The sequence below is a fragment of the Mytilus edulis genome, chromosome 13, assembly GCF_963676685.1.
Source record: "Mytilus edulis chromosome 13, xbMytEdul2.2, whole genome shotgun sequence".
In the NCBI taxonomy this organism is placed as follows: Eukaryota; Metazoa; Mollusca; class Bivalvia; order Mytilida; family Mytilidae; genus Mytilus; species Mytilus edulis.
The window spans coordinates 37,871,257-37,889,596 of record NC_092356.1 but is presented as its reverse complement, the minus strand read 5'-3'; the positions used below and the strand labels follow the sequence as shown (position 1 = coordinate 37,889,596).

The window sequence follows — 18,340 nt, the reverse complement described above, 5'->3', positions numbered from 1 at the left end:
ATTCTAACTCTGAGCCGACCAGTCAATTACTTATAAAAGACACGTACTTTAAGCAAAACCAGTACAAACCAATTTGAAAGTTTTTTGTTTGACCCGACAAAGGATCAATCCAAAAGACTCCAAATACTGAGATGACAACGCTATCACGTTTATAACGTGATTTTACCTAAAATATAAAAGAGAAGATGTGGTATGATTGCCAATTAGACAACTCTCCACAAAAGGCCAAAATGACGACACAGATGATGATTAACTATAGATCTCCGTGCGGCCTTCAACAACGAGCATATTTAACCTTTAAGAAGTAAATCACAAAAAATACTGAACTCCGAGAAAAATTCCAAACCGAAAGTCCATAATCAAATGGCAAAATCAAAAGCTCAAAGACATCAAACGAATGGATAACAACTGTCATATTCCTGACTTGGTATAGGCATTTTCTAATGTAGAACGCATGCATAGTCAGCTGTTTATGGCACCGATATGCCAAAAACAGACAATTCAAACGAGAAAACCAAAGGACTAATTAATGTACAAAATAACAAACGAAAACAAATATGTAATACAGCATTTCGGAACGACAATTTGGGAGAGGAACCGGATAGGAGAAATAGTTCCCAATGGAGGATTTTACAGATGATGGTTTAACGTAAATCTAAACTGACTATTGAAATACCGATAAATATGTTTTATCTAAAACAAAACATCATATATTTCTAAAAACCTATCGCCACAAACTAACAAAACTTTGCCAGACTTATCAAAACAAACATCATGTGGAGCTTTGATTTTGTTAAACTCATCTAACAGAGTTTTCCTTTGATATCCATCTTCTGAGTTAGCATGCAATGCACCAGACAGATCACATGCTATTATACAACCTTGGTTATTAACGGCAACGGCAACTATCTTCTTCATATTTTCGTCTTTGTAGGAAAATATTTTTGTGCCATCTATCTGTATTGCTACTACTTGGTCGGTATCAGATGTATAAAGTAAACGTTTGTTTTTGATATCAGTCGCAAGTCCATTAAATTTATTCTCACAGTTTGTATGTGTGTCAAAACACTTTTGTAAGCCTATTTCTTTGTTTTCATTATTTATCCTTTGCAGGCTTTTCCCAACGATAATATGCATGAATCCATTAAAGATGCAAAGCCCACCAGTAAGCGTCTGCCTGCTGCTATTTCTAATTTCCTGACGTAATACAAATCTATTTTGTTCTATCTTGCAAGTATATATGTATGCATCATAACACGAAACATAGATTGTAAGGTTTTCGATGTCGCAAGTCAGTCTTTTTATCCCTTCGTTGAAAGTAGTTTTCGCTATACATTTGCTAGTCACACAATCAACCGCATTTAACACTCCATATAGACTGCCAACCAAGATAATCGAGTTCATCATACATACAGTATTAACATCAAACTCAAATGACAGAGTTTTTTTATGTCTCAATTTTATGTTTGTTATTGTGCCGGTATCCAATGGATTAAAGTTCACGAATTCATTCAGGTCAATTGGTACATTACATATCACTTCGGTTTGCCCGAAACTGACTGCTTTTTCTACTTGGTGAAATATTTTATTGACAGCAAATCTCGCTTCCACGGCTGTTTTTACATTTAAAATATTGCTTGTTTCAACGATTTTAGACTTTAATTGAGGTTTCGATTTTTTCAAATGAATAAACATTTGATTCAAGGTACCATTATCTCGAACAGACTCTGTAGTCTTCGTCAATGAAACAACACGGCTCAGTAGATTTTCAGTAGTTTTTATCTTCGCTTCGAAATTAGTTTTTTGTGCATCACGTGACATATGTAGTTCCTTTAAAAATGAAGCCAGTAGAATATCCACACTGTCTTTTATTGAAGCAGCGGATGCTTTAGCAGCCAACTCGATCGCTTGAAAAGAATAATCGAGTTTTTCATAATTGCTTATCTTTTCTTCAATAAGTTCTTTAACTTTAACTTTTACTTCTTTCAATTCATATTTTAAAAAATCTATTCCATCCGTGTTAAGATTTGTCAGTTCTTCAATAGCCTGGATATTTTCGCATTTTCTATGCTGTATAGTTAAGCAAAGCAAACAGCAAAGTTCCTGATGATCAAAACAGAAGGCTTCCAATATTTTAGAATTATGAATTGAACATTTATCGGATATTGGACTAAAATCAGGCTCGCCTCCACTAGCACAGTTATTTATTTCTTCGATATGTACAACTGTATGGTCTGCAGAAATCTTCATAAGGTTGTGAAGTCGCAAGCATTCGTCACAAAACGCTTCATTGCATTCCCGACACCAGTATGATGCCACATGTTGATTGTTTTGTCTTTTGCACAGATGACACTCTTGTTTCGTATTTTCTGATTGGTTCATTTGTGCTGAAATTGTTAAACAATTGGGTACAGACGATGCACATTGCGTTGCATCGTGCACTCTATTTGTATTCGTTACAACTGATCTACAGACGGGACATGGATAACTCGAAAGTTTATGTCCTGTCTGACGTTCTGTTGATGAAATAAACTCACCGATACATGTTTCACAAAAATTGTGTGAACATGGTAGAGTTTTAGGAGATTTCAGTTTCTCTAAACATATCGGACAAGTGAAAATATCACATTCATTCATACACGTTGCCATTGTAGTCAATCATTGTCATAGGTAAATTACTTCCTTTTCATGATTTAATTTATCTCCCCTTTAATATCTTTATTTCTCTAAAAGAAATGCAATCGTGAACCATGAACATTGAAATGCCGGTGTTAATCAGATTAGTGGATTTTCAAATGTTCTGCTCAATCTTACAATTTAATTGCAATTTTGCATCAACATTAAAACTCCTGATTTTTCTACGTTGTACACTACTATTCCACATGCTCAATTGACAGGTCGACTTCACCGTCTCATTAAACAGAGCTTCTATAAAATTGGGAATCGTAGATACAAATTTCTTGTTTTGGGTTATGATAAAAAAAAAAAAGACCGGGGCAATTTTTAAGAAAAAAGCAATCCAACGATCCCAATTTAATTTTAATCAAATGACTTCAACAATCAAATGGTGTCGATATGATTATGTCCAGTTTTATATCGTGCCTCGACAGAAGTCAGCGCTTGTACATTTGTGAGATTTATGATAACATTTTGATAAAATGTTACCTTGATGATGAAGAGTACCGCTTTATTGTTACCCTCTTACTGTCAAAAATTCCCCCAAAAACAATATTGAAGTTCAGAGAAATGAAAATTTAAGAGTATCTTTAGCTATAAAAATTACAAGAACAAAAATGTTGTATATCGTGAAAAAACGAAATCCACAAAATGGTAGTATGAAAAGAAATTATTTCATTTTATGGAGTTAAAATTTGTGCATATAGATTCAAACGTAATTGCATGTATATCCTTTGGTACCAGGACGTTCTTGGTGCAGATTAATCCTGATTGTTTTTATTTGTTTTGTATTATCTTCCATCCTAATCCTGATACACAGATGGAATTAATGTTGTGTTTCTCTCAGAAAACACCTTGGTAATGTTTAAGTCTCTTCTAAGTTGCATTTTTTAAAAACTAATGCTTTACTTCCTCAGGAATAGATTACCTTAGCTGTATTTGGCAAAACTTTTAGGAACTTTTGGTCCTTAATGCTCTTCAACTTCGTACTTTATTTGGCCTTTTAAACATTTTTTTATTCGAGCGTCACTGATGAGTCTTTTGTATACGAATCGCACGTCTGGCGGAAACATAAAATTTTAATCCTTATATCTATGATGAGTTTGTTTGTAGTAAGTATATGGCTGCCTTTGTATGGAAAACCGTTGGTACCTGTTTTATGTTCCTTTTGTTAACATGTAACAGATGAAACTAAGCAAACAAACAATGATACACAAATCTACAAAGGACTAATAGCAACTAATGAAATGACAGCTACAGACCTCAATAAAACTGATTCATCTTATGAAAATCGAACACAATCCCCCCGTTAAGTATCATACCATCATAAAGAATACATGAATGTAGGTCTCGGGCAGATAAAAAAAAAACCTCATTAAACGAATGGATAACAACTGCCATATTCCTGACTTAATACAGGCATTTTCTTATGTAGAAAATGGTTTATAAAATCTGGTTTTAAAGCTAGCTAAACCTCTAACTTGTATGATAGTCGCAGCTAATTCCATAATATTGACAACGATGTGTGAACAAAACAAACAGACACAATAGGTAAAAATGTCACAAATAAGGGTACAACAGCAATAAAAAAAAACACCAAAACTAGAGGTTATCTCATGTTGCACCCGTCGTGTTGCTCATGCTATTACAAAACCGGTAAATAGTTCAATTCGGTAGGTCACATTCATGAAAAGGGAACGGGTTTGTAGTAACGACTTAAGGAACATATCCGTTATCATTTGTGAAACGGATATTCCATAACGGTCAGCCAACTCGTAATGGCGTCAGTAAAATTTACGAAGTGATGATTTTAACTTTACCATTTGGAACTCTTGGTTTTAAAATGAAAAGGTCGCCATTGGAAGGCTGAAATCTATCTCTTATGTTGTAAAGTTTTGTTTTAATCCGACTCACATTGTCAATTTTTGGATATAAGTCCTAATCAAATGGCCAAATCAAAAGCTCAAACACATCAAACTAATGCATAACAACTGTCATATTCCTGACTTGGTACAGACATTTTCTTATGTATAAAAGTTGGATTAAACCTGGTTTTACCTACTTGAACAGGAATACAGTACAAATAAATTCAAGAACACTTAGGACAGAGAATTGCCTAAATAAATAATATAATAGTACAGTATACCCCTTTTTTGACTTTTTTAACTGGTATGTCTGTTTGTTTTGTTGACATATCGTTGTCAACATAGTGGAATTTGATGCAACTGTCAAACAAGTGAGGGGTTCAGCTAGCTATGAAACACGGTTTAATCCGCCATTTTTGCATGACAGTTTGATGTGTTAGAGCTTTTGATATTTCTATTGGATTGTGACTTTCCTTTTTGAATTTTTCTCGGAGTTCAGTATTTTTTCTGATTTTACTTTTTTCGAAATGTCTACCACAGAATATTCAACAAATAACTAAAATTAATTTAGAACAGTACACACAAACAGCATAATAGAATGACGAACTGTGTTTCACACTAACATAACGTATATCAACGCCACAAAAAAATGGCGTCACAGGTAAAAACAATCGCATTACCTTATAGCTGCCCATTTATTTATGTGTGTGATTTTTTTGTCTCGCCTTGACGGAGTCAAAAAGAGAGACATAGGTATGCTGTTTCCGGTGACGTCGTCGGTGACGGCAGCGTCAACAATGTTTTAGTGTGTGATTATGTGTAGTTTATGGTGAACCACAAGTGGTGGGTCATTCATATTTGGTATGCAGTTGTATAAGCATTGGAACATCTCATTTCCATGGAGATTATTTGGCCCTGTCCCCTCAGTCATGGTCTATTGACTTCGAAAATTTTGCTTATTTTACATGTATTTGTGATTAGGTCAGTTTAAGGGGAACCACAAGTTCAATGATATTTGGTATGCAGTTATATAAGCATTGGCATATCTCATTTCCGTGGAGATAATTTATCTGTTAGCCGAAAATTGGCTTTAAAAAAGCAGAACGTAAATTAATCTTAAGTTAACATAAGGTCAAGTCATTGGAATGCGACTGCAATACACATTCTGAGGTCACGAAGGTTCATACAACACTCATCAACAGCAGCTGACAAACGAAGTTCTGTAGTATAGATGCTAGCGATATCTGTTGGGCTGTATATATGTATATATGTATGATAAGACACCAAATTGCAGGATATATTACTTTTCGTTGTTATCCTGCCATTGGGTGTCTTATTATACATATACATGTACAGCTCAACAGATATCGCTAGCATGTATTTGTCTGGTGTATACGATTTTCTCTAATTCTTCGTCAATTTATCCCTTTCTGCACCCATTTTATAAAAAAAAAATTAATCAACGTGTGGTTTGTTTGATCTCAGTACTTCATTGGTTAAAATCCGATTATGACGTCGAATTTTCTTGCTTTCCTCTGAAATTCCTATTGTGACGGTATGAAAAAAGGCGACCATGCCTGATGACGTCATATTGAAAGAACACATATGTTTGCAGATCGGTCGCAAAGAAGGAATAAGTTTGCCTGCGTATTGTTTGAAAATAATTAGAGAAACAGATTCCACCACTAAATCTCGTGTAATACGATATTTATCCACAATTTGAAAATTTAACTGTCTCGAGTGGATAAATATCGTATCACACTCGATGAAGTGGTAGACTCTATATATAATCATGATACATATGGTGAGTGTATTTATATTATTACATTGCAAATTTTATACATTCAAAATGTTTTAAACAGAATAACTATGGAAAACAATAAACACATTATTAATGTTATCATATATATTCTATTACCTTAGCTGTATTTGGCAAAACATTTAGGAATTTTGGTCCTCAATGCTTTTTAACTTCATACTTTATTTGGCCTTTTTAACTTCTTTGGATTCGAGCGTCACTGATGAGTCTTTTGTAGACGAAACGCGCGTCTGGCGTATATACAAAATTTAGTCCTGGTATCTATGATGAGTTTATCTACATAGGGGTCTCTGTGGGTTAAACGTATAGTTTAACTCTGATCATCGATGAGTTCTGTATCAATACCATTTAAGCATACTATCGCTTACTCCAGTAATTTAAAAAAAATATATTCTCTGGTTGCAATCTACTATAACTTCAATCTTCTTTAAATATTTTCAGTCTAGATATGTATACCTATCTAAAATCTATCTAACATATTAAAAAATAGTTGTTAAATTATTGTTAAATTGAAAGTTTATTATCTTACCAACGTATATTAACCATTCCTTAAATGCAGAAAATATTTTCATATAATATTTAATTATTTCTTCTATATAGTAACTATGTTAATGACTCAGCAAATTCAGTAAATATATGGCCACATGAAATATATCCAGTTATTTTGCAAACTATCAAAAACATCTGACGAGAAGTTGTTCAATTATGGTTGTTGCGCTCTTTTATTTTATTTTTCACATATGTATGTGCACTGACGGTCTAGTTTTTTCCCTGCCATATCATGCCATAGATAATTGAATTGTTTCACCATTACTATATGGTCCCAATGAATGTTGTCAGGCTGTCCCATGGCCATGTTCCAGTTAAAGTATGTCATGGCTGAGCCATCGTCAGATTTGTAGCTACCATCATCCCTGTCTCCCTGAATACACACCCAGTCGCCTGCGTCTGCAGCTATAGAACAAAACGCATTTTAGTGAAGTTAAAAGGTTTCTCTGGGAAAAGATAATAAACTCATTAAATAAATACTAGCACCGGGTGTATAATTTTAGATAGTTTTTGGATCCGTATGAAAATTATTTTTTTTAAGATATTTAAAGAATATCAAAGTTTATATCTATAAATGTAACCTTAAGAATAAGACATGTCATCTGGTCTTTACGTACATGGGCAACACGACAGGTGTCGATTATCATGATTTTTTTAGCATTATCTTCTTACGCTTGTGAAAAATCTGATATCACAACTGTTTTTGGTGGTATTTTTGTTGCTCAGACATCATTTGTCTATGTTGTGTTTTGTATGCTTTTATGTGTCTTTTCGTCGTTCATAGTTTTTTTGTCATGGCTCTGTCTTGAGTCCATTTGATACCTTTTGCCTCTCTCTTTTATTGCATTGGAAACTTGTAATTTTATTTTCTAATAAGGGTCAGACTTTTCTTAATCATGCTAATTGTTTGCATGAAAATCTATTCATTATCATACAAGTTAACAGAAAATATTTAGTTCTAACACAAAAAGAAAAGTTTTAAAATTTAGTATCACTCTATGTCATTTTAGCTTCAAAACTGTGCATTGGACTCAAGCGACAATAGGAAATTTGTATACTTTGTAGAAATTGGATTTTTATTTATTGAAATAGTGGTGGAAGATACCAAGGGGACAATCCAAACTCATTAGCGACATCTGTTGACAGCGTTTCCTCAAATTATCTCCACTTGATTGTCTTGTCGCATATCCGGGGTTTTAACGGACAAATCAGATGTTTGCGCTCCGGCTGAGGGGACAATCCAAACTCATTAGCCGAATAGAATAATGTGTTTCTGTGGGGTTTTGTTTTGTAATCATCTGATACATTAAAAGACTTAATATTCATATATTTGGTTAAGTTCTACCAAAGTTTGGTCTGGCCTGTGTATTTTTTTTAACAGTTTGTTTATATGTTGGGTTGTTATATCACAGTCTAAGGTGGAAATGGGGGTTGAGTGCAAATACAAATTTAATAGCATGATGCGGATTGCCAATGAAACTACTGTCCATCAGATACCAAACGACAGACCAGCTGAGATGGATGTAAGCATTCATAGGTCACCATATGGCCTTCAATAATGAAAAAGCCAATGATGTAAAATGGAAGATATACAAAACTGACTTGAAGAAGTGTTCAATAATTTAAACTTACAACCAAAGCAAATATAATAGCCAGCGACAAACAAAACCACTGAATTACATGCTCCTCAGTGATTTGGACAGTTTCATACAGAATAAGGCGATGTTGAATATATTTTCAAGTGATCAACGGTACTCTTATCTTCAATGATGTTATGATAGAAACATTAGAAACACAACAAATATCATTTGAAACAGACTTGTCATACCACATTTTTTCATATATATTGAATCATCAGATCAAAACAAAGTATAACACGTTTGAGCTTTCTAAAAAGCTATGGACGGATTCGCTCTATACTAATTTAATGCAATATGTGTGCATGTGGTTGTGGATTTAGTATTGGAAGTGTGGTATTATAAATATTGATTGATTTAAAATGGATTTACTTTAAGAGTGTGCGGAACGTACGTTAAGGCCGTACCTTACCACATCTTCTTTTTCTAAAGTTATACACCCATGCTTTTGAAGTTTTAATCTTCGCCTAACTTGTTGAAAACTGAAACATTTACAAATAGACACGACTCTGGAGGTGAACATGCCTCTCTAGATGTGTGCCTAGATTGGCAGAAGTTATAAAATACAGATAATGCACTTTTTGTAAATATTGCAGATTAATAAAGCAAATACACACGTATTAGTAACTGATATTTTAATATTAAACTAGAACACACCTGCGAAATCGCGGGCATATATACAGCTTGTGAACTGTTGTAGGATGATTTTTGTAAAAGATATTATGTATGGAGAATTTCATAAAAGGTATTAAAAGCCCTCTCCCTTTTTCCAAAGTACGATATTAAATATTTTGTTTCCTATCTGTTAAATTCAATTATTTTTATGTTTCTGGCCTCAGACCACAATTATTCTTTTGTCTTTGCTACAATGCATCTTTCGGTAAAAGTCAAATTAAATTAAAAAATTGAACTGCTTCAAACATGAAAAAATGTAACTGCTTATATATAGACCATTATTAGTCTAGTCTAATAAAATATGCTTCTAGGACTATCCATCAGTGCTTTTTTCTTTCGAGAGTCTTATTAACAATGGTAGGATATGCATCTTGTATAAATGACTAAGACCGACTAAGGCTAGTCTAATGGGGTGGTCGGAGGGGTCCTGATCCCGAGATCCCGGGCTTAAAAACATGAAATCCCGAAGTTGCAGAATTTAAAGAAATTCATATCCCGAAATCCCGAAATCAAAAAATATATTCCTGGATCCCGGAAGGATCAATCCCAAAATCCCAAGCTTAAAAACACCCGATCCTGACGTCCCGAAAAAAGTCCTGCCTCCGTCTAATCTTTACCCTACTTTCATTTTTGCCAAATCATTACTTTCAATTTCAACAATAATTTTTTTTATGCCCCATTTATTGGCATTATGTTTTCTAGTCTGTGAATCCGTGGGTTCGTTCGTTCATTCGCCCGCCCCTCTGTCCCGCTTCAAGTTAAAGTTTTTGGTCAAGGTCTTTTTTTATGACGTTGAAGTCCAATCAACTCGAAACTTAGTAAATACATTGCCGATGTGGCATTCGTGTACAACGGACACATTCTTGTTTCCACATGTTTTACTTATTTTAATATATATGCAACTGATATGACCCCTTAAATAAACATTTCAAAGAAAACAGTAGACAGAATACAGAGAGTCTCTATATATTAAAGTTAGTTTACATGTAGATAAACGCGAAAAATAATTGTCCTCTCTAAGGAGGTATAATAGTTGTGGTTCTTGCAATCTAAACACCATGATATGGAGAACGCTCTGATTGGCTTATTTATTTTTCAGTTTTGTTATCTACCATACGATTGATTGTACTTGTGCATGTTTCAAATCGGAAGTCTTATCTATGACTAAAAGTCAGTCTGATGACGGAATCAATATCCGGACTCCTTTTTTGTTGTTTTTCTCCAAAAATAACTCAATCTGAATAATCATAAGAATGGATGACAAATGCGACTATGTGTGTTACCTATTGACCACAGAGGCATGATGATTAATCTATCGTGGAAGGAAGAGAAGCGACACACAAAATGAGGTCTTCTCGTTTAATAGTATAGATTTCAGTGTGCGCTATATGCATAATAAAACGAACATGAATTAATGACAGTTGATCGAAACTAAAATACACATAGTTAATCTTCCTGCATTTGGTGTTTTATCCTGAGACGAGAAAAGTAGGTAATTCTTTATAATATTTAAGCCAATAGTTGTTGCTGCATCTAAGCCGCACCATAAAACAAACAATCAGAATCTGGATGTGAGAAGTAAATATCTCAAGATGGTGTGTATGTCGACTGAAACTCATAACTCTACACCATGAAGCAAAAAACAACTAACAAAAAGATTAAAAACGAGGTGTACACTTGTAGTTACTTTAAGCTAGTTCAAAGCCAAGTAAAGATAATGAATGTTATAGTATGGTGTATTCAAAACTAAATATCAATCAGTACATATATAATGGGTTTAGTGTAAAGACGTAAAAAGTAAAATGGCAAAAATATCGATATCTAAGGAAAATTCTAAACGGAAAGTGCATATACCAACGGCAAAAGCAAAAGCTCAAACGCATCACACGCATAGATATCAACTGTCATATTCCTGACTTGATAAAGGCATTTTCTTATGTACAAATTGGTGGATTAGATCTATTTTTAACTAGCTATACCTCTCACTTGTATTGCGTTCGCATAAAATTCCATAATATTGACAACGATGTGTGAGCAAAATAAACAGACACAATAAGTAAACATGTCAAAAATAGGGGTACAGAATTCAATATCTTAATTACTATAAAAACAAGCAACAAATAAACACAAAATGGCAGAAGAAGCACGTTAGCAAAAAAGAAAGACGAGAATACAAAGATAGCCAGTCTTGGAAAAAATACGGATTGTGCAATTACCAAATAAACGTATCGACAGGATGTAGGACCGCAAGTGTTCATACGTGTAGAAGACTACATATGTTGTTATGTTTTTATCTATAATTATATATATATAGAAAGCTCTCTCACAGGCAAACAACCAATAACTGAAAAATATAAGGGCATACACTACAAGCACGGGGACAACTTCTACTGCTCTAACAACGTATTACAATGACAAAATCAATGTTGGAAAATATGGTTAAACCCTTCGCATCCTTAATGAAGCTGTCCGATTTAGGATCCTGTTATTCGGTGGTTTTCTCTGATTGATATTTGACACAATTGGTTTTGTTTTTGTTTATGTTATAGTATAAAGTTGTTTCTTTTCCATTCTTCTACTTATGGGGAATTTAAAGCTTACTTTACGGTACGGGGTTATATTATTATTGAATCCATTTCGGTGACCTGTAAATATTCTCAAATTGTCCATTTGGCCTGTAGAATGCATAACTGTTTTCTTTGCAATCATACGGTATATCCACATATTCATTTTAAGTTCGTCGCAAAAATATAAAAATTAGGAGAGCTGATATGACTGCCAATAAGACAGCTATCCTCCAAAGACCGAAGGACGAGGATATAAACAGTTACAGGTCATTATACGGGAATATCGGGAATTTCTTCTGTCTCTATTTATGTAATGATACTTGTTTTACTTGTTATTTCGGAAGTTGTTAGAACTTTATTTTGTCTTAGATGGATTTGGCTATTTTTTGGCCGATGAAGGTAAATCAAGAAAAGCGAGTCGGATGCATGTAATATATAACGTGTTGTTTTTATTTTTTACAGCACTGAGTCGAAACCTCTGCTAGTTGACTATCAGACCCTAGGGTATCATATGTTTGTAACCAGTACTTCGGAACTGAAATGATTTATAACAATCTTTATAAAATTGGATTATGGATATTTTGAAAATGAAGCTGAATTTTAATCTGTACTTAAAGCTTACCAAGTAATTGTTGTACAAATGTTTGCTTTTGTGCTGATTCTATCCTGATGAGCTCACTGTTCATGTTTAAACACAACGTTTCTATGACGTCAAAATCAACAGCTACTGGTGTCCCAATGAAATAACACATACTTTCACCTGCATTGTAAATGAAGCCAGCTGTGTCAGTGCATTTTTCTGCAGGACTGGTACTTGGAGTAGTACTTGGGCTTTCTGTAAACAAATAATAATTGTGAAACGTTTGGCGTAAGTTAAGGTTATTTTATCAATTACAATAATATTAGTCTTAAATGCATAATGTTTTATCTTGACTGTTTATTTGCTTCAACAAGCCAGTTTATATCATATACATTATATACATTTTATTATTTTTGTTTTCTTCAATTTTAGCATGTATTCATTTATCTACGTTAAAACTGTACTTCAAGAAAGGTTTTTATTAGACGCCTTTATCATCTAAAATTTACATGCCATTGTGTGCTTCTTTGTTACATATGTGTATTTTAGTGATTAAGATTGAAACACAAATGTTGACTGCTGTACTCCTAATTTTGACATTCTTACCTATTATGTCTGTTTGTTTTGTTCACTCCTCGTTGTCAATATTATGACATTTCATGCGAACGTCATATAAGCTAGAGGTTTAGCTAGCTATAAAACCTTCAATCCACCATTTTCTACATGAGAAAATGCCTGTACCAAGTCAAGAATATAATAGTTGTTGTCCATTCGTTTGATTTGTTTGTTCTTTTGATTTTACCATTTGATTAGGGAATTTCCGTTTTGAATTTTCCTCGGAGATCAGTATTTTTGTGATTTTACTTTTTCTATCATTTCATAGTATAGCTTACATGATTGAAATGTATATATTGACTATTCAGTTCATATGATATGCTTATATTTACCTTCAAACGTTTTGTAGTATTTCCAACCCGTTGAGGAGACGAGATTTACCGACGACTCTTGGATATCTATACTATGTAAAATACACTGATGTAATTCTTTCTGGTAAAACAGGGACCTGCAATTAGTTGTCAGTAGGCATATGTTGGTACATCGAACTAGACTTTTTGACTCGATATTTCCCAAGTTGTTATATTCGGAGAACTGGTCTCTCAAGTTTAAGTGTTCTGACATTTCAATTGTTTCTATGTTTCCCGAAACAGAGGAAAATCTCACGAAAAATAACAAAGTTATAGGCACAAATTTATCGTTCGGCATTACGACAGCTTAAATATAACAGTTTTAAATGGATAAACTATTTATATTGATAGCAAAATTGAATATCAACTATATTTAATTTAGCATCTCCTAAGTTCCCACGAAATTTTTTATGTGACCGATTTAAAAGAATCAAAATGAATAAAACAAACATTGGTCGCGGCAATGAGCTTTTGAAAAATGAGTTATTGAACAACAAGAAGTATAATTGTATAACATAAGAGATTTCAGGCTTTAGTCCAGTGGTTGCAAATTATAAAGTCAATAAAATTAAGATCATTCATCTATCAAATTTAAAATCATCAACGCCTTTTTTCAACACGATTAGTCCATATTTTTAAAAATGCATTAAGATAAATATGAATAGAAATTTCAATGCTGCCATTTAATTGCTTTTTATGCCAGTGATAAACAAACACTATTTTTAAATGACGGGAAATGAATAAAATAACGAAGAGAAGATGAATTTAGTGGATATAAGTTAGCTTTTCTAAATAAATAAAAATGTATACTCGATATGAGGAAGTTATTGATTGAAATTCCTGAAAAGCACCGATTCGATCGAGTCCGAATAAAAAATATCATAAACAATCTCCTTTATTTTGCGTTAAGGAGGACAGGGTTCTTAGTGTCGACAAAATCTCAGAATGAAATATTTTTTGAAATTTTATTATGTATTGCAATAAATGTAAGTGTGAAGCCCTAATACCATTATGCAGAACGAGACACAAAAGAAAGTGACTGATTTCCGACAGACTCATATCATACCAACAAATGGAGGATTGTTTTAATAGATTTAGGCTAATTAAGTATTTTCAAACTCAAGTGGCCACATTTTTCTGGTCCCTTCTTCTCCTTTATGGATTAACTTTTCTATTGGTGATGTAGAGATTTACGTTGGTGCCAAGTCAGGAATATGCTAGTTGTTATCCATTTGTCTGGTGTGAATGAGCTTTTGATTTTTCCATTTTATTACTGGATTTCCGTTTTGAATTTTCTTCGGTGTTCGGTATTTATGATATTTTACTTTTTTACTCGAATCTATGGTAGACTTTATTTCGAGTCTAATGTGAATGAGCTTTTGATTTTTCCATTTGATAACTGATTTTAATACCAGGATTTTAGAAGTAAAACTCATAAATCATAAAACAAGCTGTCATATATAAATCATTTACGAGTCACTTGCAAGTAACAAGTCTAATCAAACCCCCCATAAAAAAGAAAAAAGGCACTTGCTTATATTTGGCGTTATGGTGTATTATCTTTAGACAATTATTGCATATCATAATAAGCTTCGTGATACCTTAGCCTATAACCTCAATGGCAATATACTTCTTTTCTGTTTCTATTTTCAGACGGGTCCATCACCTCAAGACCATGTGTCGTGTAACATTGAAGATATCATCAGACCCTTTGAATTCGATGTAAGATACTTATTTTTTTACGAATATATGATATTTTCAATGCAACAAAGAGTTCGTAAGGTGGAGTTCGGCCATACTCAATTTGTTTATACCTAGGGGCTATCCATCCAATGCAAATGTTTAATTTTCAATTGGCTTTAAACAATTGGTCTTATCCCAAGCTCCTAACTCTACTTATTCTTAATTCAAGAAAAGACCTTTCAGAACACAATATTGTTTTCGCGTGGGGTCATGTTTAAACCTTTCAGAACCCAAACCGTTTTTATGTTGAACAACAATGACAAGACTTTTACAGTCCATTATACATTTTGTGACTAGTATTTGAACTTTAAGTAATGCCCCACCCTCATATCGTAAATTATGAAACATTTTTGAACAGCTAAGATTCCAAATTCATAATATATATATATATATTTAGTCCACTTAAACAGTTCCACCTTGTTTCTTTTACATGTATTGTGTGTCTTTCTATGTTGTGGTGTTACACTATTGTATCAATAAGGGTGAAGGTTGCTATCTTATTAAACGTGTAAACCCGCTGCAATTGTTTGTACCTGTCCTAAGTCAGAAATCTGATGCTCGGTAGTTGTCGTTTGTTGATGTGGTTCATAACTGTTTCTCGTTTCTCATATTTTTTTCATAAAGATTGGACCGTTGGTTCTCCCGTTTGAATGGTTTTGCATTAGTCATTTTTGTAGCCCTCATTGTTGTCTCATTGGCACTCATACCATCTTCTTGCACCTATGATATAATAATTTGATTCTTATCAACTGTTTTCAAATGATATAGTATACTCCTAATCATTTCAAATGATAAGAAAAACAAATATGAAAGTGTATTTTTTTCATTGATCTGTAAACAAGATCTAGAAGTTGCCCGAATTGTCATGTTAATCATAACCAACCAATACTAGTACTTAAAAGTATCGGAATACATGAGGTAATTCTCTGACCAATCCAAAAATACTAACACCTTATAATAATTCGTCACGTTCAAACTAGTGATGAAAAATTATTAATTCACATATTTGGAGATAGATGATTAACAAAGTACACTTTTCAAAGGTTTTGAGTACCAGTATTTCCTTTAACAATGTTTAATTCAGAATTCTACAGATCTTAACTGAAGTGGGGATAGAGTCAATTTGGCTCAATAAAATGGTGGTATATAATGGTATTTACACATGGCTGCTAACATTCCTAGTAACTATGAAAGCATTGTACCAAAGGTCCTCCTGCATGTCAGTATGCTAAAACAAGCAATTTGTGGTCCGAGGCCAATATTTCAACAAAGTTGTTTACTCACAAAATAGGTAAAATTTCAAAGGCCAATACGAAAATCTCACTAATTTTTATCAAAGGCACCAGGCTTATAATTTGATACACCAGACGCGCGTTTCGTCTTTATAAGACTCATCAGTGACGCTCAGATCAATAGTTAGAAAGCCATAACAAATACCAAGTTTTTTTTAAGGACTAAAAATTCAAAAAAAGTTTGGCAAATACGAAAAAGGTAAGTAATCTAAGCCTAGGATAAAAACATCCTTATTATTTCGAATAATTCATACTTTTGCAAACAGTAAATTTATTAAAAAAAAATATGACCATGCAATTGACATTCATGTCAACACCCAAGTGCTATCTACTGGGCTGGTGATACCCTCGGGGAAAAAACGTCCACAAGCAGTGGCATCGCCCAGTGGTGTAAGTACTAATCAAAGGTACCAGGCTAATAATACTAAGTCTGTACAGATTCACAAACTAATGATATCAAAGGAGTAATGTTCTGTATAAAACAGCAATTTTTTTCACTGTCACATTGTTAATAGTGATAGTAAATTAACTTCCCTTCAAGATTTTCGATCGCCATTCTCATAATCATGTCAAAATGGGAAAATGCCAAATGTCCCAATATTTTCATTAGCTTTTTATGGCTATTATGTATTTGTATCTGTATGGGTAAATATAGAATCCTATTTAAGCTTTTAAACACGGAGGAGAGGACTGCAGTTGTTATGGGTGATGTTCCTGTAGCACAGTCTTAAAAATGCCTACAGAATCTGTATACACAACTTTATCTGACAGTTTGTTCCAGTGTAAAACTGTTTCCACACAAAATGAAGGTTTGAACTGTGGCTTATATAATTTGCTCAAATGAAAACAAGAATGTATCCCCAGTACACGAATGCCCCATCCGCAATATCATTTTCTATGTTCAGTGGACCATGAAAATGGGGGGAAATCTCTATTTTGGCATTAAAATTAGAAAGATCGTATCATAAGGAACATATGTACTAAGTTTCAAGTTGATTGGAACTTCATCAAAAACTACCTCGACCAAAAACTTTAACCTGAAGCAGGACAGACGGACGGATGAACCAACTGACGAACGAACTAACAGACAGCCGCACATACCAGAAAACATACTGCCTATAAATGGGAGATAAAAAAATCTCTGGTAAAATCTTATGACAAATTTAATTTTTCAATTTGTTGAACAAATCAAGAAAATCTACTCAGACATTTATAAAAATACTGTAAAGCATGTCCATTTTTTTTTGTGGATCTTTGAAATATCCCCTAGTTGTACACCCACACTCAATTATCTGTTTATGTGTCCATATTAAAATAACAATATGATTCCTGTATATAAATGAATCTGTTCATCCATTCAATATTTTTCCTGAAATGATTTCCCACCCCAAGATAATATTTTCCATAATTTTTTTTATTTTTTTTTAAGCTGGGACATATTTCTTATTTGAAGTTAAATATACAAAATAAATTCATTTGACCTATAGCACATATATATATCATATTCTTTAAATTATACAAAAAGGCTATATGTTGTCTTATTTTATTTTATTCACGATTATACATGATACATATAGTTATAAACAAGGCAGAGATGGAGCAAAAATCAAGATAGGTTAGAGAAATGTCCTGAAAAGATAGAAAAAGTCAAAATTAGGAATAAAATATTTCATATTAAAAAATTTAATTAACAGAAATGAAAATATCTACAACCTGTTGCTGGACATAGCACTAAATGTAGGAAGCTGCATGAAAATCTATATTGATCCTTAGAATTTTGTGAAATTTCATTTTTTACTTTTATTTGACAAACAAAATGTTAATGTATAAATAACAGATGATTACAATATATACATTATTATTTGTGATGATTTCATTCAAATGCCATCAATGTTAAATAATAACAAGAAGTAATTGTAACAGGATGCTGTTACGAAGTCTCCCAAACAAAGCTCCAATAACTCGCCATTCA

At 33.1% G+C, this 18,340-nt stretch overlaps 2 protein-coding genes across 2 annotated transcripts; both read right to left on the bottom strand.

Annotated features, from left to right (window-relative positions):
* Positions 1 to 675: 675 nt before the first annotated feature.
* LOC139501550 (uncharacterized) lies at positions 676 to 2,666 on the bottom strand. Its single transcript, XM_071290665.1, has one exon. The coding sequence runs from the start codon at positions 2,647 to 2,649 to the stop codon at positions 694 to 696; it is 1,956 nt and encodes a 651-aa protein (XP_071146766.1). The 5' UTR covers positions 2,650 to 2,666; the 3' UTR covers positions 676 to 693.
* Positions 2,667 to 6,263: 3,597 nt separating this feature from the next.
* On the bottom strand, positions 6,264 to 13,706 carry LOC139500747 (uncharacterized). Its single transcript, XM_071289585.1, has 3 exons — positions 13,316 to 13,706; positions 12,411 to 12,623; positions 6,264 to 7,314 (listed from the first exon to the last, which is right to left on the bottom strand). Exons 1-3 carry the CDS (start codon positions 13,629 to 13,631, stop codon positions 7,088 to 7,090), a joined length of 756 nt encoding a protein of 251 aa, XP_071145686.1. The 5' UTR covers positions 13,632 to 13,706; the 3' UTR covers positions 6,264 to 7,087.
* Positions 13,707 to 18,340: the final 4,634 nt, after the last annotated feature.

Coding starts and splice junctions, on each gene's coding strand:
- LOC139501550 (XM_071290665.1), bottom strand. CDS start 2,649: ATGGCAACGTGTATGAATGAATGTGATATTTTCACTTGTCCGATATGT.
- LOC139500747 (XM_071289585.1), bottom strand. CDS start 13,631: ATGCCGAACGATAAATTTGTGCCTATAACTTTGTTATTTTTCGTGAGA. Junction 12,624..13,315: donor ATACTACAAAACGTTTGAAG/GTAAATATAAGC, acceptor ATTTGTTTACAG/AAAGCCCAAGTACTACTCCA. Junction 7,315..12,410: donor ATTTGTACAACAATTACTTG/GTAAGCTTTAAG, acceptor TTTGTTCTATAG/CTGCAGACGCAGGCGACTGG.